The following is a 27,295-nucleotide window of genomic DNA, read 5'->3' as shown; positions in this document are numbered from 1 at the left end:
ATTTGCAAGTAGGATTCTAGAAAACTGACTAAGTATCGCTGAGGCTATTGGTCTACCTGATTAGCTAGGTTCACACAGCATGCAAGATCGTGCTCGGACAGGGTTGGGTAATTTGGGGTTCAGTGTGTTACAGGAACCTGTCTTGTATGAACTAGGCCATCACATTAATCTGTTATAAGAGGAAAAACTCCAAATGACTTTCAAAACAAGCTATTATGATAGCTGGGGAGAGACAGAGGATGAAAGCTTTGGGCAACAAGAGTTTTGCTATGACTGAAATATGACCAAACACAGACTTTCAACATCAAGTGAAAAGGACACGGAAAGTTATCTCAAAATGAACATGTCAGCGAAGAGAAAAATAACTACAAAAGGAAAACAAGAGACCTTTTTAAGAGGATCAGAGAAATCGCAGCAAAGTTTAGAGCTAAGGTAGGTCTTTTCCATGGTTAAAAATTAATCATGGAAAAGAGGCAAAAGCGATTAAAGGAAGATAGAAAGTTTAACCACCATTTATAAAAGGAATTATAGAAAGACAAAGACATTTGCCAATGGAGACTATATTCAGGAACAGAAATAGGAAAGCAATAGGTTCGGATGAAATACTCATTTTATTCTTTAAAGAGGCAGGAGAAGAGGCAGTTAAAGTGTTAAGAGTTCTATATCAACAAATATGGAACAAGATTGTGTGGCCTGGAGATCAGAAAAGATTGGCGTAGGTACACTATACCAAAGAAATGAGATGAAGCAGGATGTACAATTTTTTTTACTAAACATTGCATTAATTCCTCACCCGAGCAAAATTTAAAGGAGAATTGATCCAAATGGGAACAAAGAAATGCCAAACAAACAGACAGGTTTCAGCAGAGACAGAGGGACCCACAATCAGATAGCTAAAATGAGAGAGATAATGAAGAGGACAAGAGAATACAAGGAGGAAGTCTATCTTTGCTCATTAACTATTGCAAAGCCTCTGAGTGTGTAGATCATGCCAGAACATGGAACACATTAAGGCTAATCAGTATACCTGAATGCCTGATTATTTTTTCTGAAGAATAAACAAGAATTGCATTTGCGGAAGACCTTATTTGCCCGGCAGAACCTGTTCTGACTGATGGATCTGCAGGAGGAGGCTCCAGGGAGGCTGTAGTAGAGCAATACGAAAGCTTCGTTTTGCTTTTGGGACTGGAAGGCATGTTGCTTAAGCAAAGCTTTCACAGGCCAGCAGCACAAAAATCAACCCTTCAAAGTTTTTTTTTTAAATAAGAACTTTATTAAGTTATAAGAAGCATAAGATAAAAGCAAACAAGAACTAACAATCCAAGAGAGAAGTAGAGAACAAGAGAGTTAGAAGTAAAGAAAGGGATGGAAAGTAAGGAAAAGGGAAGAAAGGAAAAGTTAGAAAAAGAATGACTTCCGACTTCTTACACGGCAGATATAGATAACTCATATAGTGACCTCTTCCTCTAAAACTACATCTTAACATACATATCTTGTATAACCTATTATTTTAACTAATCATCAAATCCATAAATCATCATTTCATTTTCTTCTGTCTCCTGCAACAAGTCCAAAAGGAAACTAGATACAACTAACAGGCAGTGTGTCATCATTATGTTGCATAGTTCCCCCCCGACTGTGCTCTGCTTCCTTGACTATTTTCTGCAAGTATCACGAGCTCAGGTTATTATGGGGTTCCTTCAAGCCAAGGCCTTCACCCACGTTCTGAAGGCACAGTTTTGCGTACAAAATGTGTGAGAGAAAATAATTCAGAAAATCCATTGGGAAAAGAAAAATCCACTCATCTTCAAATATCTGTTGCATCTGAGGATCTCTTTTCTTCTTCTTTTTTACAGTGTCTTCACCTCCCTGATATATCCACAGTCAGAAAGCAGTCTTTGAAGAGACCCTCAAAAGAAATCTTTACTTTTGTGAAGAGGAATGAAGGCCTTGCAGTGTTATTTTTGAGTTGCTGCTCTGCTTTGGTGAAATAAACTCCCCCTAGAATTCGGGCTCACTCCATCCTTTCAAACATTCCCAAAACTGCTGAAAACAGCCTGCTGAATAATCTGTTATTGACATTTGTACTTTACTGTGAATTATCTCAAATAAATGTAATTGCTTATTCTATTTTAGTTTTGTACTCGGCTTTGTTACGATTTTATTGTGTCTACCTCTCAGCATAATTACTCTTATTCATAATAATTGTTTTTAATTTATTTCTACTTATTGTGGATGTTTTAACGGTTGATAGATTTTTTTTTAACTGTTTGATAAACCACTGGGAATCTGTACTGATTCAGCAGTATGCAAGTAGAATCAATCAATCAGTCAATCAAGAAAGGATACCCACCTTCTCTCCTCCCACACCTCTGAACATTGACACAGTTGAATCTAATGGGAAATTCAGATTTGGAAAGATGATTTTGCCCGTAAAAAAGGATGATGGTCAGACAAAAGTGGTAGGTGGAGAATGGAACAGTCTCTTCCTGGAGATATGACAACCCTGCTTCAGTGAAAAGGAGTGGACCCCATGTCTAGCAGCATGGCTGTATTCACGCAACATACTTAAGCAGATCAGGGAAAGCCCTGGCAAATTTGTGCGATAAGCTAAGCTTCGTTAATGTTTCTCTTGCTTAGAAAATGGCTGGCTTAGCATGCAGGAGAACCCAGCCCATCTGGTTAGCTTATGATTCCGTGAATTGGGTGAACCCAGAAAAGGAGTTAATTCAGTAACCAAGTTAAGAGTGTAACTGTGGTAAATGTTGACCAAGAACTTCAGTTCAGGGAGACATTCACATTCAGTGTTTCCTTCTGATTGGGAAATGCAAACAAAATACAGCCAAGAGGCCTTTTCAGAATGAAATTCACTGCCACTGAGGTTATTCCCCACCAGCTTCCCCCCTCCACCTTAAGAAGATCAGGAGAACCCTGCTGGATCAGCCCAAAGGCCCATCTAGTCCAGCATTCTGTGTCACCCATGGCCAGTCATCTACATTTAGGAAGATCATAAACATGTGTTTTCTGCTGAAAGAACAAGGGTTCTTCCCATAGGGATTTGGTAGACCACATCGTGTTTGTGATGCAATGTGGTAGAGCTGAGGAAGATATTTGACTGAAGGATTGCATTCAGCTGTTAACATATTGTAAATAGCTGATCAATGTATCCAAGACTTCATGTTTAGAATAGACCTAAAAAGTCCCTTTCATTTCAGTGAGCTTATTCTAGCTCTGATTACAACCCAACTTTTAGACAGAAGGAACACATTCCAGTGGGTCATACGCTGCATGAAGCTGCTTTGCTTAACAGAGCTGAATAAGTCATTGTGTTCACACAACACCTTAGGACTAAATAATAAGTCAGCTTTCTCCAAACTGGGCACTTTCCAGATGCATGGCTTTCAAGTGCCAGAATTCAGAGAAGTGGCCATGATTAGCTGGATAATTCTAGGAGTTGAAATCCATTCACCTCAAGGCTACTTGGGTTGAGATAGATCACCAAAGTCCATTATTTACAAACTACAATGGTTAGTTCACACAATATGCTAAGCCAACCAAACAAGCCACCATCACATCTCTGTCTGTACATCATACTAAGCCACAAACCACAGTTACCAAAATAAAACTCAATTTAGCCATGTCTTGTTTTAGTGTCTTCTGTAACCTAGGATATCACATTAAGCCAGGACGTAGTTTGTTGGTATTGGCACAGCATGTCCTGTGAACGCTCAATGTCCCTTGTTGATTATGGCGGATGGTTTAGCTGGGTTGGGAGAACATGCACAGACAGAGTATGTTTGGGGAAAGGAAGAAGGAAATTTGAGTGGGTAATCCTATAGGGAAAGATATATGGGGTGCAAATGGCCATTTTCACACTCAGAAGACAAGTTTGGATCAAACCAAAACCCTTCTAGTACCACATTCTTCCCTAATTGGTCAACCAAGCTCCAACCCTGGACAGCTAGTATGGTTGGTAGTTGATAGAACCCACCATTTTTTTGTGTTTGGTTTTATTCTATTTCTACTATATTTTAATATTTATTGCTTTTTTATTGTGAACCGCCCAGAGTCACTTTTTGTGAGATGGGCGGTATCTAAATTTGAAATATAAATAATAAATAAATAAATTCAAGCCCACCTTTTGCCAAGGAAGCTCACGGGGGGAATGTAGGACAGGCACGGTCTCTTAGCCCAACCTGCCTCACAGGGTTGCTGTTGTGGGGAAGAACTTTGGGGAAAACATGCTGAGATAGTCACCTTGAATCCTGGGGGTGCCATTCAAGGAAAAGCTGGGGAGAAAAAGTTGGTACCCTTCTGCTGGGTGGCTGGTGGTTAGAAAGCTCTAGAATACTTATGACACTTCCCACCTTAATTAAATTAATTGAACAAGATGTCCATGGCAAAATTATAAGCAGATGGGCAATCCCATTCCCTCTTATGAATTGAAAGGCTGAGACTCCAAACTGAATTTCTCACCTAACAGTTGATATTCTTGTTTTGTTACCTCGAGCTGGGTTACCTATCACTGGACTATTTCAGGAAATACCTCAACTAGCTGACTATAAAGTTACAGCAAATGGTGCGTTAACTAATAAGGATTTCTGATTTCAACTGTCTGAATTAGAGATAGCTTTCACTAGTATTTTTATGGTAACCACGGTAGGCTAGCTATTTGTGATTATCATTCCAAAATAATATAAAACCTTACGCGTAAATAAAATTGCACTGATGTTGAAAAAGTTATCCCCCCACCCCACTTCTTGCATCATAGCGTATGAATGCAGCCATGCAATTAAACTGATGGGCAGGGAATTCAGAGCAGATAGAAAGTATTTTTCTTCTTTGCTAAACAATCATATGATGTGAATCTAACAAAAGAAAATTCAGACATTAAACCTTCTGAAGTTTTGATCCAATCGAGCCCCATAAGACTCACATTAAGTAGAGGTCCAACTGCTATTGCTCAGCTGCAGAATTCCAGACAGCCATCAGATGACAGCAATGAGATTCAGAAAATATTGCACTGCCATTAATAGCTATCTGGATTTTGCAGCCAGATCTGATAGCATTGAATCGTGGGTATATATGCATCACTCTTCCTGAATCTGGTGCCCTTCGACTGAGGTGGACTTCAGTGATCAAGAGCCATTCTTCAAGCTCTAGTGGCCGAGTAATGATTTGGCTGATAAAAGGGCTGGAAGGAAAGCAGTGATTCATTACAGATTCCGGAGGCAGATGAAGTCATGACTGTGGTCTCCGTCCCTGACTTGCAAACGAGTCAGCTTTCAGAAGCCAACCTTCTGGTTAAAAGACATTTTGGTCAAGTCTATGACTCCTGAGGTTGCTCTAATTCTACCCTTGCCTCCCTTCTAGTTCAGCCACAGGAATCAGACTGAAGCTTACAAGTTCTTCTCCTGGAAAGAAATCCCCATTAAAGATTGAACTTTATATCCACTCTGCTGGAAGGAAGCCCTGTTGAACTCAGTAAGGCTTACTTCTGAGTAGGCATGGTTGGGACTGCACTGTAAGGCTTCTCCTTTTGATCACTACCCATTGATTCTGATGGGTGATTGATAGTCTTTTCATAGAAAAGCTAAAATATCCTTCAAGTTAATGTATACAAGGTTGAATTAAATTTCCAATTCTTGAGGAACTCTTCTGCAGTAGAGTTGAAGCTCTACTGCTCCAGAGAAAACACTGGGGAAGACAGTTGGCCACATTTCCTCTGAAGCAACAGGGCAGCTGGTTTCCTAATGATGGGGACTCCTACCCCATCAAGCCTCCTCTGATTCCTCACTCCTTGTTTGCCCTCATTCCCCTACCCTCTCTAAGATATTCCTTCTTGCAGGGGGCAGATTTTCTCTTTCCACATTGCAAAACAAATGCATTATCCCACTGGCCAGTTGAAGGGAGGACTGGGTAACCACTAGCCAGCATTATTCAGGGAATTCAGGTATTCAGGGAATTCCCAGAAGCTTGGCATTCAGACAAGTTGGCCATCAACAGGCACATAGAGATAAACAACATTACGTGCCATTCAAAAGAGACAATAAAAAGCTAAAAAGGAAACAAAAAGACCAGAACACCTCCTTGCCAGCAATCAAAACCCAGATAAGCAGGGATTAACACCAGGATTAACACCAGACAAACAATCAAGCAGCAAACAAGGAACAACAATCAAAGAACTACCAACTCAGACAAACAATCAAGCAGTAAGCAGCAGCCTAATCAAGGAACCTTGAAGGAGAAAACCACACCCCCAGCAACACTGACAAGGCAAACTACTGTATAAAAACAGGGAGCAAACCCCACACTCACTAGCACTGATGATGTTACCTAGTTGGGTGACAAAACTTCTGCAAGAAAACAACGAAGCTCAGAGAACACCGAGGACTCCACAGTTCAACCCTGAGCTACAGAGATTCTCTTCTGTTGTTGACATAAATCTGTCTCAGACCAGTAGGGTTTATTGCTCAGTAAGTATGTAATCAAAGGTTTGTTGGCTGATAGATATTCTCTGCTCTGAAATAATTCCACAGTCTACAAACCTCTCCAGTTTGTTAGCCAAAGTCTCAACTGAAATGATCCTATGATAGAAGTGCTGGTTTATGGATTTTTTTTATCCACCTAAGAATTTTGAGATAGGTGGTAAGTGAGGACTGTCTCTCCAATATTGATCATGACTGGTTAGTTCCTCCTCCTCATCAGTCTTAAAGACAAGCATTATCCTTTTTCGCACTTGAGTGAAAACAACACTATAGCTGGTTCTTTCACTTACCAAATCTTAATGCTGAAAAGTTTCAATGCACAATTATGACTTAGGGCTGGCAGCATCAGCTGGTCCTGTCCATTTTTTAATCTAGGACAGTAGAAGGACATGGGGCCATCCAAACTGGCCAGCTTTTGCTCAGTGGCAACATTTGCCAAACCAACATCCCTTAACAACGTCCGTTACGTACCATCCTAGCTGGCCACCCAGACTTGTTGAAGTGCGAAGACAGAATCGTGATGAGTAATTATTTTAGAAGATTCCTCCACACCATTCCATTCACTGAAAAAAAAATATGAAGGAATGTTTTGATAGTCCCAAGCATGCTGATCACATATCTCCTGAGACTGCAGAGTGCTCAGAATAAAAATAAATGATCTGCAGAAGTGATTCATTTCAAAGCTATTCCTCCATCACCAAGCCTAGGTTGAAACCCAGAACTTTAAGTGTTCAAATAATCCTGAAAAGTAACATTCTTGGCCCTATCTCTGACCCATTTGAAACCACACACATTTCTTCCTGTTCTTAAACAGCCAATAGTCACAACATAAAATCCGACATTTAGAAGCAATCAACCTATTAGTGGTACTGTGTGCATTGCAAATGCGGTGGGCCATTAATCCAGTTCTCTTCAGTCCAGATGTGCTCGATATTATAGAAGTGTGCCCACAACACAATAGGAGGTGCCGGGTTGCCGAAGACCGCTATAGAACGTCCTTTCAAATTTGGGTTGAGTTAAAAATGCTCACCCTGCCGCCACCAATTATCTCAGGGCTAATGAGCAACGGTGTGGAATATGACACTGGATGCTGGCATAGGGGAGTCCTTGGTGGGGTCAAAAAGGTTAAGATGGCAGCTGCAACCGGACAATTGAAGACCTACTCCTTTTTTGCCTTTGTTGTATGGACACTACATGTCAAAAAGGGGTGGGGCTTCAATCATTTGATATTTTGACTCCTCCTACAGATGCCCTTGAGGCTGGATAGGGACTATTAGAGAGTTCATAAGGTTGCTGTTCAGTCCATTTTGGATTATGACCTGAGCTCTCCACAGTGTGTATGGATGGGAAGGAGTCCATTGCAACATTCAGATATTCAGAGTCAGTTTTTGTGAGATGGGCGGTATCTAAATTTGAAAAATAAATAGATAAATAAATAAATAAATATTCCCAGGCTTCCAGCAATCAAACTTAATGAAGCAACAGGACTTTGTTTTAAGACAAGAGTCCAACTGAAAGCTAAGTTTTTGGAACCCTATTCTAACTTGGACCAAATGGACTTTCCTCCTGCAGTTCTCATTTACTTGCATGAAAGAGAATTTTGCTTCCAAATGTTATTTCAGAAAAGAAGAATTTTGGTGAGATCCTCCTGGGAAGGATATGACGTTCCTGCACTAATTTAGCGATGAGGTCTCTCCTTTGTAATTCTGTCCCCTGCACCTGCCACCTCCCTGGCTTCCTCCACTCCCATTAAATCCCAGGAGAAAGTCAAGTTCCTCCCAAGTTGGAAAGTGTGGGCTGCCTTTAGAGGCTTTAGAGTGACAGAAAGAGGTGCCCCCAGAAAACCTCTCCACTAGCAGGAGCTCCAGCACATTCCCCATCGATGAAATCAGCCCCCAAAAGCCACCATGAGAAATCTGAAAGAAATTCTAAAGCATCTTGAGAAGATAGAGGAACAGAAAATCTTTTGCTGAAGAAGAAAACATTTGAGAAATTGCAAGCAAAACAGATCTGGCAAAGCTTTAGTTCTAACTCAAGTTGTAGTTGGCTCCCAAAGATTATCCAAGCATTGAAGTATAGATGATGCATAATACCAGAGAACGAGTTTCAATAAGCAACTTCAAACTTGACTTAATTTTCTTCTTGCTAATAGACTTGCAGATCTCAGTACCTTGTAAAGTCTAAGTTTCACACTTCCATGTTGAGTCCACATGCTGTAGAATGAATGGCAGACTTCTTCTTGATGCACTTTTGGAAAAAAAGGGGGTGGGATGGGGGCATGGCAGAGAAGATGTCCACCAGAATGGCTGCAGGGAGGCCCAAGTTTGGGTTCACAGCATTCTCAACAATGCCTTGGGTGGCCTGGTAGGGCCTGGTGGTGTTGCCGGTTCCAAAAAGGGTTAATTAAAAAACCAAGTTGATTCGTCTGAGTGCCCAGCAGATGTCCTGAGATTAATCGATTTTAGTGGAATAATTCTTAATTAGATACAGGAGGAAAGGGTCCTCTACCAGGTACCCAGTTTGATGTGACACTGTCCAGAATCAGATCATTTCCAATGAAATGTTCTTTCTACATGATAATGTATGGAAATTGGCTCAATAGTTCAAAACTGGTCAGAAGGCTACAAAAAAGGTGAATTCTTGGAAACTAAGCAGATCTGAACCCAGGCAGGAAAGCTATCTGTTAACACCTTGGGAAATAATTGTTTCACTCCGTTCTGATTAGGCCCCAGCTAAAGCATCATGATAAGTTCTGGCCACCTTTGGAACAAGTTTAGAAGAGGTCTACCAAGATGGTAAGGGGACTGGAAACAAAACCCAATGAGGTATAGTTAAAGGATCTGGGTATGTTTAACCTACATGAACAGACTGAGATGTGATAGCAGCCTTCAAAGATCTGAAGGACTGTCAGACAGATGAAGGAACGGACTTATTCTCTACTGCTCCAAAGGGCAGGACCAGAACCAGTGGGTTAAAACTCTAACGTTTAGGCTATACATCAGAAGAACTTCTTAAGTACATAAGCTGTCAGCTAGTAGAACAAGCTGCCATATAAAGTGGCAAATTCTCCCTCATGGAAGGTTTTCCATCAGAGGCTGGATGGTCTTCTCTGAGAGATGCGTCAATGGATCCTGCCCTGAGGGGGTTGGCCTCTAATATCTCTTCCAACAATTCCTCCTCGCAAGAACTTGGAAGAAGGCTGGGGTGGCAGTGTAACAGATGAATGTGTCCCAATGTTCAAAAACACCATCTCCAAAATAGTTGCATCTGCTTATAAATGAAAAATATTCCAAGGGCCAAAAGGTTAGATGATTCTCTTGGATTCTTTTCATGAACAAGCTAAATGCTATGTTTAAAATGAGAGCCCCAGGGAGGGCAGAGAAGAGTGGTGGTAGTGACATCATTGTTTGCATTCCCTTTGATGCTCCTGGTTTTAATAGGAGAGAGATTTTCTCAACTAGCCTCTCTCTTTCCCTACCCATGTCATGTCCAGATAGCACAATTTAAGCTCCCAACCTGTCAAAACTCAGAGAGACAGTCAGACAAATAAGAAAGTGTTCTGGCCTCCAACCTTAAACCTCTCCCTCAGAAATCCACAGGCTTGAGAAAACCTTCCCTCCAGTATAATTGCTGGATAAATACCATGGTTGGGTTCAAACAATATATTTGGCCAGGCTAAACAGAGGTTAGGTAGTTGGTAGTTCTGAGAGTTGTGTGAACCCCGTCTATTGCATGAATCAGATCATCACATGAAACTGTAACATGCTTGTTTGTTTAACTATCCTGGGTCCTGTACACCGAACTGTATCAACCTGAATTTGCTGTGTGAATGAAGCCTAAGGGTTCCTACAACAAGTATGTAAATTGTGAGATCTTAGAACAGGGCTGGGCATCTTTCCCCTTTTTTTAAGGGTCTCTCCATCCATACAAGGTCTGGTGGTGAAATGTGATGCCACCAGAAAGAGGGGCTAAAACGGTCAGCCCTTTTCCTGGAGGTGTCCATAAGTGTGAAGTCAGATGCTTTTAAATAAGTCAGATGTGTCTGGTGGAGATTTATAGTACCTATTTGAGTTCTTTTTTGTTTTTAATGAAAAATGGCAATCCTGGATTTTGGCACGCAATCCTGGAGAGAGGCTCCAGGATCTGAAAAGGGTGCTAGACTACCTACCTCATTCCAACAATCAAATCTGTTCATCTTGTACTTGCTTGCAGGAAGTGTAACCTGTTCAGGTTGTGTCTTGCTTGAAATATTCAAACCATTGCCTTCCTATATTAGATATTAATCTCTCTGATCAATACATCATCAACTGCTTTTGCATCACCTGCTCCACCAGACTGAAATAGGCTTGGGTTGCATGTTGTGTGACCCAAACCATCACGTTAAGCCACAAGAGACTTTATTCTTCCAAACATTTCATGTTAGTTAATTAACTGCAATTGTGGAATGTTAACCTGCATTTACTCCAAGTGTGCTGCACGCCTCCAACCTTAGCCTATCAGAAGCAAGCAGGTCAGACTGGAAGGTTATCATGTAGCCCGGCCCTGATGTGCTCTCTGTATAGAAAGGTGGTCAGGCAGCTTTTCCAACAAATAATTTTCTCTGTATAAGTCCAGTCTAGAATCTGCCTGGACACAAAGTTTACCTAATAGAGAAGGGGCATAGCCTTCAGTAGGTGTGATGTGTAAGGAAGTTCCAGGTTCCAGATATTGTTCTTGGCACCTCCAAACAAACCTGGAAAAGACATGCTTGAAATTCTGGAGCAAAGACTACCAGTGTAGACCAACCTTTCTCAATCCAAGCGTCCTCCAAATATATAGACTTCAACTTCCAGAATTCCCCCACAGGCATGACCATGACTATGAAATCTGAGAGTTGAAGTCCAACATCTAGAAAGCTGCTACAGACAATTCTGAGCAGACATAGAGCAGGAGTCCAAATAACATGGGTTGTTTTGTCTAATCCTGTTGAAAGGATGGAGGAGAATCATTTTCTCTTGCATCCAGCCTGGAACAATCCATTGTGGGAAGTTCATTTATCTTTATTTTTACCAACACTCTGGCTTCACTTAAAGGTCCTTCTTTTCTGATGAGCTTTCCATTTATCTCATGCAACCTTCTCCAGCCTGGCACTGTTCCGTCATGAGAGAACCCCCCAAATTTCCAGTCACTCTGGCCAATGGGAAATTCTGCAAACAGCAGTCCCGCACACCTGGAAGGCATTAAGTTGGAGAAGGCAGATGCTGTGCATGCAATTTATTAACTTTTTCATGCCATTTCTAATTTGCTGCTTTTTGCATATTTATAAAGGGATTGATCTTTACGTTGGTGGTTTGATTGTTGCTTTTCGTGGGATGAGCTGCCTCAAGCACTTTTCCTTTGCAAGTAGAAAAGGCTATTGGTCTCCTAATAAACAAATTAACTAAGAAACACAGAGCAGCTCTTACAATCAGGCAGAGAGATGTTTTCAAGCAAAACTGAGTGATGCCTCATAACTGAAAATGCCTTTTTAGACCAGCATGAGATGGTTCGTGGTGGTTTTAAATCTGTCTCTTTTCTTTCTCACTCAAGAAAACAAATTATTTTAAGCAACAACAACAGATCGTTGCAAATATAGGCTAGAAATATTAGGGATACCTCAGTTTTCTGAGACCAAATAAACTGAACAAGTAGTCATGGGTCAGATTTCCTTGACCTTTAAATCTAGAACAATTCCCGTTATCCTGCGAATCCTGCTCCCCACTTCCTTGGCAAGGTTGTTCCCACACTTAAGAAAAACACAGGAAGATCTAAGGAAACTTATGGGGAAACAGAGAAGACAAAGCACAGGAACTGAAAACAGAAGTAGAGCCCATACATTTCCTTCACATATGGCAGTTGACTCCAGATTTCTGCAAAATCTTTGGGCCCATATGCTTTTGCCATTCCCTATACACCAAAAAAGGAAATGGAACTTCTTGTTTTCTTTTCCCCTTAACTTTCTTTTCCCCTTAACGAAGGCTTGGAAAATACAAAACCTCATTTGCAACGCTGAAAGCTTTGCCACTTTAGGTCCTCAACAAGGCCTTTTCACATCCCTTTTGTCCCGTCAAGGAATTGTGTGTTGTTTTGCAGAGCGTAAGGGCCAGTAGAGGAATAAAAACAAAAACAAAAAACAAAGAACAATTGTACTGATAAAGTTTTGCAAAGGAAGAAAGCGATGGGGCCACATCAAGTCTACAGAGAAATCAGGGGAATTCCAAGACAACCACCTTTTTGGCGTTCCGTAATCCATTGTTTTGAACAATGTGCATGTTTTCCACCCCACAGCATGCTGAGAGGCATTCAAAGCCGTTCCCTCAAGGTTCTGAATGATACATTAGCAATTGTACTCTCAAAAGAGGCATGGGCCAGACAAAACAAAATAAAATCAATTCTGTTTCATGACCCTTTAAGCTTCATTAAAATAACGCTGAATTAATTCAGGACAGTTAAGATTATTCACCCCTGCATGTTTCTCTCACATTAAAAACTGCAATTTTGGAAGGACCACTGGCCTCGAGCCTGCACCCTGGGGAAGTGAAGTTGTGCTGCTCAATCTATAAAGGCACCATTTCCATTTGTGTCCACAGCAAAGACATTCTGTGTGTCTCTACAGTTCTCATATAGATCCTAGCTCTGTCATAAAGAGTGTCTGATCTAATAAAGTAAAGAAATTGAATGAAGCTCAACTCTAGTGACTTGGTGGAACCATCCATGGAGTTTTCTCAGCAACACCGTAGAAATGAATTGCTATTGCCTTCTTCTGGGGCGTTTTTTCAAAATTTTGCTCAAGTACAGTCAAGATTTTCAAGATCAGCCAAGTGCTAAAGTCTCCTTGAAGTTGAACTTGACTCCATGAGGACACTCAAGTTTCCCTGGCAAAAATACAGAAGCAGGCTGCCATTGCCTTCTCCCAAGACGGAATCCCCTGATGATCTCCTAACCCTGCTTAGCATCCAAGTCCAGACAAAATCAGCAAAGATCTGCCAGCTACTTAGATGTCTGCTTTAAGTCAGTGTAAAGCTAAAAACCTTAAGAATCTGCCACGAGTACTTGGAGAGCACTTGGATTAGATGCAAGGTCTAAAGGTGCTTCTAACTTTGCATTATTTGATAGGAAAAAAAACTCAGTCTCTTCCCAGCTCTCAAGTCAATGGGGATTCAGTTCTAGTTCTGTTTAAAAGGTAGGCCCTGTTTTTCAAGGATTTAGGATTAGGGAAATAGAAGATGCCTCAGACATTTATATCCAAATGCAAAGTCTAGCTTTGGTCAAGTACAGTAGCTATCCCACAAAGGCATATATTTTGTCATTCATCTGATGCAGAAAGAGAGTCAATGGCATTCAAAGGCCCACACATAAGGGACAGGGCTTCCATTATGCAGTCAGAGCCACCATCTTGACTTTTTTGATCCTCCCACAGATGCCCCGGACTCATTTGGTATCATCATCATCATTATCCTAAACTAAATACAGAAAAAAAAATAATAAAAAAAGAAATGAGAGTGACATATACTCCTCACATTTCCTTTGCAGCTTCACTCAGCTTTACTTAGTCAGTGCCCTGCTATGACACGGAGATCGTTAGATCATTACCTGAAAGAATAACCAGAATACAGCAAAAAAGAAAAGTACAGTAAAAGAAGAGATTCAGAAGAAGCAAACAGCCCAACAGGATTAAGATGGGGGGTGGAGGGAGGAGAGAAGTGTAGGTTCACACAATCCAGTCCGACCGTCCATCCGTCCATCCGCCCATCCGTCCATCCATCCATCGTCTTCTATCCTACTTCTCCTGCAGGAGCACAAGGGGAGGGATACTAGATCTAATTCAATTCTGACCCTGCAACAGCAATCCAGCAATTTAGATTGAGCTGAAAGTGGCAGGCCCAGAGTCCCCCAGTGAATTTCCCAGACTAAGAGTGAATTTGAAATCAGTCAAGTGTGCACTCCCTATTCATAATTCAAAACCTCAACTCTTCAACCTGCACCAGCTGTTGGCACCACTCAATAAAATCTAAGTGCAGTTTAGAGAAAATCTCTGCACCCCGCTAGCTACATGGCTAGTGTAGTTTCTCTCTCAGCACTGAATAACAAAAATAGTCATGTTGCACAAGTCTTCATCATAACCAATGTAAGCCGCATATGCGTATCCCTAGAATCACACCATGTCTATAAAACCCTCTTTAATGAATATCTCTGAAGCAAACACCTGACCTTAACTCCAAAAGCTTGAAACACCAGTTTCATTGGGGTCCTCCCTTCACTGAATTTAGGGAGGCCTATTCCAGAAACTATAATATTTAACTTTAACAACTGGCACCTCAGTTTGTTTTTCCTCTTTTCCTCCTCCATTCCTTCTTCGTTTCATGTCTTGTCTTTCACACTGTAAGCCTGCCTTAGTTTTACAGATTATATGTAAGTTACTATGTGTGCCTTTTGGCTAAGAGTAGGGATAAAAATATCTTATGGATTTTGAATCATACAGCCTTGTCTGAGTTGACTCTGACATATCATGTCTCACCCCCTCTTTGTTGTAGTAAAAAAAGAAAAAGCTGGATTGTAGATTTCATTCCATATGAAAATACCTCCTTATGATTCAGTGTGTTGTTGCCTGATCCTGTTCTGGTTGGAGCTGCTCAGTCAACATGTGCTTATGTGAAGTGACATTTGCAGATAATAATCTGGACTGGCAGATTGCTGACAAGCCTTGCTGTTTTCTCTGTTTGCCTGGCAGATGAATAAATAAGGAAGGATAACACAATAGGGCTGTGCAAAGTATTGCAAAGCACATTAGCGTTTCTCTGCAAGTGTTGGCAAATAGCTTCCAATTTCAGATGCACGACAAGAGATAGACGTGGACCATTTTACATAAGAAGCGTGTCACTTTAAGCAAGTCAGATGAGCTCCACACCCTCAACAAAGTTAGCTATGCATTTTGCTCTTCCAAAACTAGAAGTGAGCAACCAGAACTTAGATAAGGCTGCACTTCTAGGAACTAGTTACTTGGAAATTATAAATTAACATATATAAATATGATAAATAAATAAATAAATAAATAAAAAAATAAATAAATAAAATTAGTGGCTCTCTATAAGATTTATTTCCTGACCTGCTCTTCATTGTGGTTTTAATATTAGGTGGTTTGGAAGCCAGAGCAAACAAGCTGGTATTACCTAAGCTTTTAGTGGGAAACCATATCTGGAATTCACTGAATTCCTCGACTGCAGATTAACTAACTGCTGTTTGAATGTGAGGAGAGAACGTTTTACTTCATCATCTGCAGAAAGTCCCGGGGTTAACCCCAGTGATCTCAAGTTCAAGAGGACATGTATATTTCCCCCCTTCCTGCAGACCTCGCTAAGCTATAGAAGGCAAGAACAGGCTGGATCAGCGGGCCATGTTAGAAAGAGTTGGCTCTGAGATCCTTAGAGATAATTAGCCAGTTCCTATGACAAATACGGGAACTGGATCACTATTTTTAAAAGTTGGAATCCCTACTATGCTAAACAGAATCAATCAATGGCTGGTGTCGTGTAGCCTTCCAGACACCTGTCAGCATTGTGTACGAATCCTGTGGCAAGTGTGAAGTGTGTTTGATGTTTGCTTACATTGTACTGTGTTTGCTATTTTAATTAGCATTCCTCAATTTGGACATCTTTTCGGAGCTCTTGGTGGCATTCCTTCAGAGAGCAACAGAGCCATAGAGCTGAAAGGGGCCATTTAATCCAGTGTTTCTCAACCTTTTTTCACCTGTGCCCGCCCCCCTGTCCAGGTCCCATGACCAGATATGGGCATGGGACAGTAGCTGGGGTCTGTGTGTGTTTTCTGGTGTCAACAAGACACCATTGCAGCATAATACACTTCCCTTTTCTGTGGCCTCCTTGGCACATGCCGTGCCCCCTCCCCGTTACATGTTTTTCATCTGTGCCCCCTTTGAAATATCCTAGGGCCCCCAGTTGAGAACTGCTGATTTAAACCATCAAATCAACCCCCTGCTTAGTGCAGGAATCCAAATTCAAGCATCATAGAACCATCTCATTAGGGACAGCTCTAACTACAGGTAATTTATGAGCAAGTTCAAAAGTTTTGGATCAGAAACAGAGAAAGGTACCAACTCCATGGCAATTTAAAAAAAAAAAATCTATACTGGCTGATGTCTGGAAGGAGACAGATTATTTACAGGAGATTCCTAATGCTCCCCAGGAACGGATGCAGATTATAATTGTGAGAATCACCCATGATTTATTTCAAATGCTTGATATTATTGAAATTCCCAGTCTGATTTAAAGAAGAGTCAACTGAATTCAAATACTGTTATTTAAATGAACAAATTAATTCAAGCCCCAAAGTTGGTATTTTTTTTTTTTATTTTAAAAAAATAATCCCCTGAATCTTTGAATGGATTTGAGGACATCTGAGTAATTGACTGAATTGATCAGGCAATTCACTTTGAAGGGATGATTTCATCAAATCACCTTCAAAGCAAAGCTTTGGATCAAAGCTTCACCTAGTCCTAACGTAGACACGCAAATGGTGTTTTCCCCTTAACCTTCATTCATTTCTATGGAGTCCCTGATCTGTTCTGAAGCAAGATTATCTAAGCTGTTCTTGCTGTTGGCTGAAAGGTTTGCTCTCTTCAGGGGCAAAAATAAAAAGTGAAAAAATCTGACCAGCACACAACATTAGAGTGGAATTTCATAACTGGAGCATCAGTGAGTTGCTGGAGAATGGGGCTCAATCTGTGGGATTCAAGCGCCTGTACGCAGGGACTCAGGAGAAGGAAATTAAGGGATGGACTAATATCAGAAAACTGGAGAAAGAAAGCATTGTTATTCCCATTAGCAGTAAATACTGCTATTTTCGTTTAGGATAATTACTGTTCTAGACCAGCGGTTCTCAACCTTGGCAACTTTAAGATGGGTGGACTTCAACTCCCAGAATTCCCCAGCCAGCATGAAGTCCACATATCTTAAAGTTGTTAAGGTTGAGAAGCAGTGTTCTAGTTGAAGTGGCAGTAAATGCCACTTCAGAAATAGAAAGGCGTTGGTGCCTCGTGCCTGAAGAGGTGTACAATGCTCTCATTGGTTAGGATTCTTCTGAGATCCCATGACAGCCATGTCCTCACCCAAAAAGGTTTTTTGTTTTTTTTTTAATCTGCACTCAGTCGTTACCGACTCTGCAGTGACCGCTTTTTGGACGAGTCCTTTTTGCAGTTTTCAAGGCAATTGTTTCGGAAGTGGTTTGCCAGAGCCTCCTTCCTAGGGCAGAGCCCAGCTGGCGAGTGCAGGAGGCAGGGTTTCCGTTGCTTCGTGCCCTTTTCGGGCGCGCGCGGTTTTTCGCGCTTAACGGCAACTGCTCCCGACTCCTTTTTGCAAGGCGCCGCCAGCATTTTTCCTCCCACCGGAGTGAGAGTCCCCATTTATCTACTCACGTGAGTTTTCGACCTGTTGGGTTGACAGGAACTGGGGAGGAAACAGGAGCTCACCCTGTTTAACGCGAAGGCTGGACTCGAACCGCTGAAGCATTGACCATTTCTGGCCGGCAACTTTCAGCGTCATTAAGCCGCTGCGCCACCGTGTCCCCCATACCCAAAAAGGTACCAGGCCCCAAGTGCAAAATGGCCTGTGCGTCCATGACAGAGGTTTAGAAAGCAACAGAGGTTTGCTTCTCAAATGAGCACAGAAACACAGGGGCTAAGCTTAGAATTCCTTCTTAGAAGAAGGGAGGGGAGGTGTGGTTGAATCCATCTGGGGTGACAAGGGATGGCCTTTAAAGAGGCCCAGAACATCCAGATGTCCAAATAGACCTGAACATAGTCAAAGTCCCATCCATTTCAGGTGCATTTCAATTGGATTCAGGAGATCTGAGAGTTGGAAAGGATGGTTATCTAGAAGTGCCCAATTTTTCTGAGGTTTCAGGTCAAATAGGGCTTTCTCATATCTCATGCCTTGCTATGCCTTTTCTCCCTGTCCAAATTTTGGATCTTGAGCCTCTTCCCTCTTCTCCTTTGGGAATTCTTTCATTCAGAATCCTTCTCCCTAGGACATTACACCTGGTGCAAGCAGGGAAAGAGAATCCCAGAACTTCTCTTAAGGCAAAATGAGTACATGCCTTTGAGAGCCATTTAATAAGCAGATGTTCCTGCTATATCTTACCTACTGAGGGGACAGCACCCAGGCCCAGCCATACTCATTTGTCTTCTTAATTTTGATTCTGCTTTTGGCATGGAGAGGGTTGTCCATTTAGGGCCAGCTTAGCTTCAAGAGCAAGATGTTAACAGGTGGTTGTCTCCAGGACATGAGCCACAACACTTGTTGATTACTGAAAGTCCAACTCTAATAAAGGCAGGTAAGGGCCAGGTTGGGTTTAAGTTAATTGTTCATCCCAAGTATGCTTAGGTATGCTGTGGTCAAGGAAATGGGAGAGAAATGTCTTCTTGATCTCTGACTCAAACCTAGAAAAGCACAGATCTGGGCAACTAAGTTCAAGAAATCACAAAGTTGTGGAGTAGAAAGGGACCACAAGGATCATCTAGTGCAGTGTTTCTCAACCTTGGCAACTTGAAGATGTGTGGACTTCAACCATGACTGGCTGGGGAATTCTGAGAGTTGAAGTCCACACATCTTCAAGTTGCCAAGGTTGAGAAACACTGCACTAGTGCAACCCTCTGCAATGTGCAGGGGAATCGATTAAACTATTTTTGAAGGATGGATGTCCACCCTCTTCGTAACATTTCCAGAGATGGAGAATCTACCTCCTACTATAGGCAGATTGTTGTGCTGTTATACACAGAACCATAGGGATGAAAGTGATCTTTGGTGGTCATATGGTCTAACCCCCATACCTGCACATACCTTGCTCTGTCCAGAAGTCAAATATCCTAAGCTACCGCCATAAGGCATAACATATGCATTTTGTGACTGAAGAATCTGGCTGCAAGGAAACCTTTTTAGTTACAGCATAGCAGAATAAACTGTTGGCAAGTCCTCATTTTTCTCTGATGAATTGCATCCAACAAACCATCTTTATGTAAACAAAGTTCCTCCACTGCTTCTGGTCACCGATGATGGGTTACTTTTTTATTGACTAGGCAAATTTTTTTTTTAAGACAAATTCTTTTTTCTCCTTTAATGAATTGCACAATTAAATTCCAGATGGACAAGCTGAAAAGAATGGTTGTGTGAATTGACCACACAAGTTGGAAAGGATTGATGGCTGATCTTCAAAGCAGATTTTATTGCCTTATTTCAAAATGGGGAAAAGCCCAGCCAAGACGATCTGTTTTCCATCCTCAAATGCCCTCTGCACAGAAATATTGGAGATAAATCGACTAAAACATAATAAAACCATAAATAGCCATCTCACTGAATCCAAGCGAAATGCAAAGGGGAGTTAATCAGGATGCAAAAAATAAAAAAATAATAAAAATCAGTTTTTCCTCCACCTGAAAAGCTTTTGCCAATGTGAGGGGCTCACACTCAGTTCCATAGACCAATATGCTCAGTCAAGGAAAAATAATAATAATAGTGGCTCCAAACTGGTTTGCCCGGGCAACCATTGCTAAAACTAACCACAATTTGTTGGAATCAGAGCCCAGCAACCAAAAATACTTAGAAGAAAAGGAAAACAAAGGCTTCTGATCGGTCAGAGAAAGGAACTGGGTAGAAGGTAGAACTGAGCTTTGTCCAGGAAACGTTATCGGTGAGCAAAGCCACAGAATGACGGAGCAGAAGCCGGTCTTCTCCGGGCTCCCCCGCCAACCCCCCCAGCAGAACATCTGGAAAGATGTTTCTAGGAAGAATTGCCGCCTAGTGGTACTTTCAGGCATTGACTTGCACATGGCCCATTCCATTCCCCTTGGCATCCAAGAACAGAGAGGGAGAAAATTATAATTGGAACCATCTCTAGGAAAATCCCACCCAATTAAGTTGACAGCATTTTTGAAATAGTTCTGACTATAAAGGAAACCAAACTGAACTCTGAAGCAGTTCAGCTCTAGGCTGAATGACTCCCGGTGCCACCCCCACCCCAGCCGAGGGAAGCAGCTTCTCTGCGCTGGGTTCACCGGCCGCCCTGAAGCGTAAGCCAAGCAGCTGCCCCCAGCCTGGGCATCTCCCCAGCTCTCTGGGCTCCTGGGCAGCCCGCCTCGCTCTGGTCCCAGATGCAGCCAGTCAGGCAGACTGCCACCACCCCACTTCAATGTAGGCTGGCTGGTTTTTTACTCCTCATTTTTGAAGTGCGTCCTGGGACATTTAAGGTTTATCTTCCTTTTGGAAACCAACAGAAGCAAGAGCAGTTTAAGCACAGTATAAGACAGTTTCCTTCTAATCCTTGTTTTATCGCAAAGGATCCCTTGACAAAAGATTTCCTTCCTTCCTTCCTTCCTTCCTTCCTTCCTTCCTTCCTTCCTTCCTTCCTTCCTTCCTTCCTTCCTTCCTTCCTTCCTTCCTTCCTTCCTTCCTTCCTCCCTCCCTCCCTCCCCCATCCCCATCTCTTTCCCTTCCTTCCTTCTTTCCTCCCTTCCTTCTTCATCTCTTCTCCTTCCTTCCTTCCTTCCTTCCTTCCTTCCTTCCTTCCTTCCTTCCTTCCTTCCTCCCTCCCTCCCTCCCTCCCTCCCTCCCTCCCCCTCCCCATCTCTTTCCCTTCCTTCCTTCTTTCCTCCCTTCCTTCTTCATCTCTTCTCCTTCCTTCCTTCCTTCCTTCCTTCCTTCCTTCCTTCCTTCCTTCCTCCCTCCCTCCCTCCCTCCCTCCCCCTCCCCATCTCTTTCCCTTCCTTCCTTCTTTCCTCCCTTCCTTCTTCATCTCTTCTCCTTCCTTCCTTCCTTCCTTCCTTCCTTCCTTCCTTCCTTCCTTCCTTCCTTCCTCCCTCCCTCCCTCCCTCCCTCCCCCCTCCCCATCTCTTTCCCTTCCTTCCTTCTTTCCTCCCTTCCTTCTTCATCTCTTCTCCTTCCTTCCTTCCTTCCTTCCTTCCTTCCTTCCTTCCTTCCTTCCTTCCTTCCTTCCTTCCACACAGACAGTGCATCAGCAAAATATCAAAGTTTTAAAAGCACCAGCATCAAGGGACATTATACATAATAAATAAAGAGTACAGCATAATATATTTCTTAGATCTGAGGATGACCTTGTTGCTTCTATGCTGCAACCAATTAATAAGGCTATTTTCTATTTCCCTGGAAAAGCCTCAGCAGGTGATCACAGAGTTAACCCTGATTAAAACTTTGATGGGAGACCACCAGGAGATCTCATGGCTGTAACCTAGGTTGGGAAGGGGAGAAAAAAATCCCGGAAGAAGGAGTATATTGTGCCAAGAAAATTAAATGGATGTCTCCATGAAGATATGACAAATCAAGTCTGACTCAAAGAAGACATGGAAATGGCTGAAGGATAGACATACTTTATAGACATACTTTATAGATGCCATAATGTCAATCTGCATTAGCAACTGGAAATATGGGAATAGGAGTGATTTTCTTAGGCCCAAACAAAGAAAACAACCTGGTGTTTAGGGGCATCTTCATTGCTTTGGACTACCATACTGGTGTCCTGAAATGCCTTGCAGGGCAACTATTTCTTTTTCCCCTAAAAGGAATGACAGGCATCAACAGGACATCCTTTCTCCTTTCTGCCTCTGCCTCCAGGAGCTGACAATCCAGTCCAAACAGAGGGTTGGTCAGAACAGCACCTAATTTCTAGAAAAGATGTTGGGGCCCAAGCTGCACCGAAAGGAGTTGTGTAATTTGGTACATAGTCTCATTCCTAGGAAGCCTTCTTGCCCGCTGGCAGATGTGGAGAAGCTCTGCCAGGAACTCCCCCATCGGCCAAGCCAAGGGAAGAATGTACCACCGGCCAGGGAACTTTCCCCTACAGAGAGAAGTTTAGCAAGAAAATGCAAAAGCAAACCAGTTTATGTAACAAGCCCTTTTCCAACAACATTATGAAAAATCTAGGCAGATATGAACAGCATTCCTACCCAAGCTTATTCAACACATGACCCACCACAACAGCAGTTTCCATATGTGAATGAGCTGTCCCAGATCAACCACCAAGGACCTTTTCCTTTCCTGCCTTCAAAATAGCTTTCTGAAGAAGTTCATTTGCATGTTCTGGCTGTGAATCATCACATGCTGCTGAGTTATCATAAAGTGGAAATCCAGCCATGGGTCATGGCTGGTCCATCTCTCTCCCTGCCATGTCATGATCCCATTCACACAACATGCTTCCACTTAAGAACCTGGGAGTCCCATATGCCCAACATGAGAAATCTATCTAGTCCTCACCTTGGTTTGGTTTTTTTGTGGTGGAGCGTATTCTGCAGACACAGAATAATTTGTTTCAGTTTCCACAGGTTATGCACGTTTAGGAAATGGGTTGCTTCAATAGGAATGAAACATGTTGTGGAACCATACCCAATCTGTGCTGCAGAGACGCAGCAACGTGGTGGCCAAGACATAAGGCTTCTCAGGCAGGTCCACAAAGGATTGTCAAAAAGTCAAGAAGGTGGCCACAATGGTGATTGTGACACACATGAAAAACAGATGGAGCTCTGAGCACACTGCTGTGGGCACCAGCTTGACTTTTTTGCCATACCCTACAGACACACCTACCTCTGGGTATGGATTTTGCCCCCAGTATATACGCATGGAAACACATCCATATAGCACACTAATACGGATTCTTCTGGGTCTTGACAGAAGGTCCATCTGTTCCTCTCTGTCTGTCTCTTTGATTCTGGGCCAGACCCATGGATGTCCCAGCTTCGCTTGCACCCCTTAGTCATAATATCAACCTAGCGAAGGAAATGAGGACTAGAGAAAGAGCATGTGCTCGCATCCTTGACTTGCCAAAGGTCCACTCCACAGGATTTCCAGCTGAAAGGAATCGAAAGCAGGAGTGGCCTTGTCATCTGCTGGCATGACCAGCCTCAGAACCTGAACAGCAGGTGGTGCCACTGGAGAGGCACAATATTAGGAGAAGGAGACAAATAGTCTGGCCCGGAACAAGGTAGTTATGATTTAAAAAGAAAAGAAATTCCAACTTCTATTTTGGGATGAACCATTCTGTTTGCGTGGCGTGTATTTTTTACAAAATAAACGGTGACCGTCAACCCAGCAACACAACCTTCTTCAGGAACCAGTGCAGGGCAGAAGCTGGCATGCAGAGAAAATAGCATACCAGCTGAAAAGAGGAAATCCAGGTGATCAGCAACAGATGGTATCTTTTTGGAGAGAGGAAAAAGGAAAGGAGGTTTGGTGGGGGGAAAAGACACAGTCCAGGGCTCCTTACGTTCCTTTGCAGAACATTAGAGAGAAAACTGCACCACACCAAGATTCATCCCAGCCACCCTGTCAGCTGACAATATCTTTTCAACTTTGAGGTTCACTGGATCAGTCTTGTATCAAGTCAAATGATGTCCTTCCAGTTTTGGGTTTGCAGATGGCATAACTTTCAAACTCACTGGCAGAGTTTCAGCATCAGGGCACAGAGGATGCCACGAGCTGGACTATGAACCTTGATTCCTCAACTACTAGCATACGGAAACCACGTTCTATAGCAGATCCTTCATCCTCCTATTCTAGGGCCTCTTCTCATTCACAAACATCTCTCCAAGGTGCCAGACAGAACTAGGCCCTAACAAGACTTCCAAAGTTCTCCATCCGATTTGCAGGCAGAGAAATCTGGGTGGCAGATTTCTCTGAATATAATCAGGAGGAGAAAATCTCCCAGAACTACTCAAGAGCAAGATTTACCCAAAGCACACTTGGGGGGGTGGGGGTGGCAAATTCCTTCCTGAGATCTTCTCTTGGGATTGAATGGAAGTAGGGGAAGACCACCAGCCAGATGACCACAATATACATACTGGCTTTCTGCAAAATTCTGTTCTCCTTTGAGAGAAACTTTGAAAGCAAAGTCCCTTTGGTCAGACTGAATGAGAATTCCTAGGGGAAAAATGCAGCGTCTTTCCATTTACCTGTTCCCTGTTCTTTGTGCTTAAACAAGCACGCAGAGGATTACTTTGGGCCCTTCTTTGGGCAAAGCGGTGCTCTACAACTGAGCTGATCCATGCCTCTGTGAACTAATCCAGAGAGTTTGGATTCATGAAGGCAAGAGCAATAGTATGGAAGGACAAATAACTCACTCCTTTTATCCAGTAATCTCACTGATGGCTTAGAGGTTGGCCCAGGGGCATGCTTTTACGCCAAGCTAACACCCAGAGCTGGAAAACAAAGGCCACGGTTTGGACGGCGCCCTGAGCCAGACCAGAAGGTGAGCGGCGGCCAGGAGGTTTTGGCCCGGACCGGCTGCCAAAGGCTCTGGCAGGCCAAATCGTCCCGGTTCTCAGCCGACGCCAGGCAGCATTGGCCTGGCCCGTTTGGAAAGACTTCCTTTCCCACCAGAAAGGATGCTGAGCAACTCAGGTGGACGGCAGAGCGGGGAAAGCGGGAGCCCTCCCAAGAGCCTGGCAACTCCGCCGACGCTCCGCGGAGCCGGGACGGCGGCAGGCGAGCCGCGAGACCGCGCGCGCGCGCTTACCTTGAAGCCCCAGCATTAGGCAAACGGCCACGGGAATCCTCAGCGTGGCCGTCATGTTCCGCGGCGACGAGGCGGGTCCTTTCGCAGCCGAGGGTGCCCAGCCCAGGACGCCCTCTCGGGCACCGGACAAGCTGCGACGGGTGCGGCCGCGCCGGCTGGGGTGGGGAGGCGCCCGGGGGCGTCGGAGCTCGCCGGAGAAAGGGCTCTCTCTGCTGCCCCGCTTCCCCCTCCTCCTCCTCCTCCTCCTCTCCCGATGCTGCAAGGACCGGTTTGCCCTGCCTTCGAGCCTCCCGCGGTCTCCGCGGCGCTCGTCTCGGGAGGGGGCTGAGGGTGACCCAGCAGGGGCGGCAGCCCAGCCCGAGGGGAGGACGCGGCAGGGTCAGCGGGGCTCCGCCGCCGATGCCGCCCAGGGCCACCGGTCTGCGCGTTAGCAGGTGCTGCTGGGGGCCGGAGGAGGCAGCCGCGTCCCGGGCGGCGCGGGACGGGACGGGACGGGACGGGGAGGCCGGAGGTCGCGGGAAGGCGCTGCGGGAACTTCTCAGCCGCTCATGAAGATCGCAGGGTGGTTATGGGGGGCGGGCAGGCGAGGGCGGAGGAGCTGCGAGCCTGCCGGAGGCGACAGGGGTCTGCGGTTGCTCTGCAAGGTCTGGGGCTCGTCCAAGCGGACCGGGGACTGCAATTTCCCTCTCCCCCTCCCAGATGGAATGCGCTTTTCCCGGGATGTTGGAGGCGCACTTGGAATTCTTTATAGGGAAAGAAAAGGAGGAAGGCGAGACGTCAGCAGCCGGCGTCCCGGGGAGAGAATCCCCCTCCCCCTCCCCTCCCCTCCCCTCCCCGGCCGTCTCTGCAACTTTTCTCCGGCTGCGGAGAAAGCCCGCGGCTGCTTCCGGCCGCTTCGCCTCGGGCCACTGTTGCCCTCACCCGCTGGCTCGCCGGCACCCACCACCCGCGCGCGCGCACACGCACGCACGCGTGCAAGCCGGCTTTTGCCTCGGTTCGGCTCGCCGTGCCTAGACGGCGATCAGAGGCGGGAGAAGGAGGCAGGAGGCAAGGTGGTCTAGTGGTTAGGGAGTCGGAGCAAAAGGTCCTCGTCCCTTTAAAGACGGAGTTAGCCGTCCTCTTGCTCGCCTCCGCTTTCCCGCCAGGGGTTCCTTCCAGAGCCTTTTGCCCGATATGGATGGAGGGTCCCCTGCTATTCGTCATTTCTGCCACCCCACCCTCACCCCGGCCACGAAGCTTCAAAACAAGGTTGGAATCGCTCTTTAGCCCTGGGACTTGCTGGCTGTTCTCTCTCTTTTTCTCTCAGCAAGCCTACCTCATCTGGCTGTTGTGAGGATACGGCAGCTGGAAGGATGCTTGCATCCCCAGGCCTTGCCCGTCCACCAAAGCCAGCATCCCTCATTGGGAGGATGGGAATTGGAGTCCGAAGCAGCTGCCAGGCACTGGATTGGGGTGGGGAGGCAGGGTGAAGTTGACAACCCCAAGGCTTCTGGGCTTGCCGTGGAGGAGTGGGTGATAATAAAAATAATAAATATTTGCAAGCCGAACTCTTGGGAGCGGATCTTTATTTTCAGGTTGCTGTGAACAATGTGTGCACAGGAGTGTGAGAGAGAAAGGGCGAGTGTGCTGCAAGGGGATGGGCCAGGAACAATGAAGAAGGCAAGGAATTCCCCACAGCCTGGCTTGAATGGGACCCAGGGATCTTTTCTCCGAGGGTTTGGACACACGGGGGGTGTCAAAAAAAGCAAGATGTCGGCTGCAATTCAGCAATTGAAGCCACACCCCTTTTTCTGTCGTGGTTCCACATAAACAATGGTGGAGCTTCAGTTGCAGGGTTATGCCCACCATCTTCGCTTTTTAGACAGACACACACACACACACACACACACACACACACCGCATCCTTGCAGACACCCCTGCAGCTGCTCTTCTGGTTAGAGAGCTTGGGGTCATTTCAAAATCTGCATGAACATTTGAATCACTTCAAGTTTTTGGTTTGCTAGTTTATAGAAGTATCCTGCCTTTTCCCCAAGGAACTCAAGATGGAGCCCACAGCCTCTTCATCAGATTCTGTCCTCCTAAGAACCTGGGCTAGATAGTTGATGATAGATAGATAGATAGATAGATAGATAGATAGATAGATAGATAGATGATGGATAGAAGATGGATGGATGGATGGATGGAATGATGTTGTATCCCATCCTAATTTTTATGCTATAGGACAATGAATGAATGAATGAATGTTCATCAAGGTAAAAACA

The 27,295-nt window shown here is 44.2% G+C and overlaps 1 protein-coding gene across 2 annotated transcripts in view; it reads right to left on the bottom strand.

Annotated features, from left to right (window-relative positions):
- The window catches only part of LOC103057723 (vascular endothelial growth factor receptor kdr-like), a 166,922-nt gene extending 141,108 nt beyond the window's left edge, over positions 1-25,814 (bottom strand). Inside the window, exon 1 of one of the 2 annotated variants that reach the window (XM_088129275.1) lies at positions 25,035-25,814. In XM_088129275.1, the coding sequence (XP_087985401.1) occupies positions 25,035-25,089 (55 nt within the window). In that variant the 5' untranslated portion in view covers positions 25,090-25,814. The remainder of the gene's footprint in view (positions 1-25,034) is intronic. The other variant, XM_088129276.1, reaches the window with a different exon arrangement.
- Between the last annotated feature and the right edge of the window lie 1,481 nt (positions 25,815-27,295).

Source organism: Python bivittatus, unplaced genomic scaffold (assembly GCF_059951505.1).
Source record: "Python bivittatus isolate LINGU-HERP-01145 unplaced genomic scaffold, Pbiv_v1 ctg000790_np1212, whole genome shotgun sequence".
Lineage (NCBI taxonomy): Eukaryota > Metazoa > Chordata > Lepidosauria > Squamata > Pythonidae > Python > Python bivittatus.
Note: the sequence above shows the minus strand (reverse complement) of the source record. Positions and strands in the feature narration are given on the sequence as shown.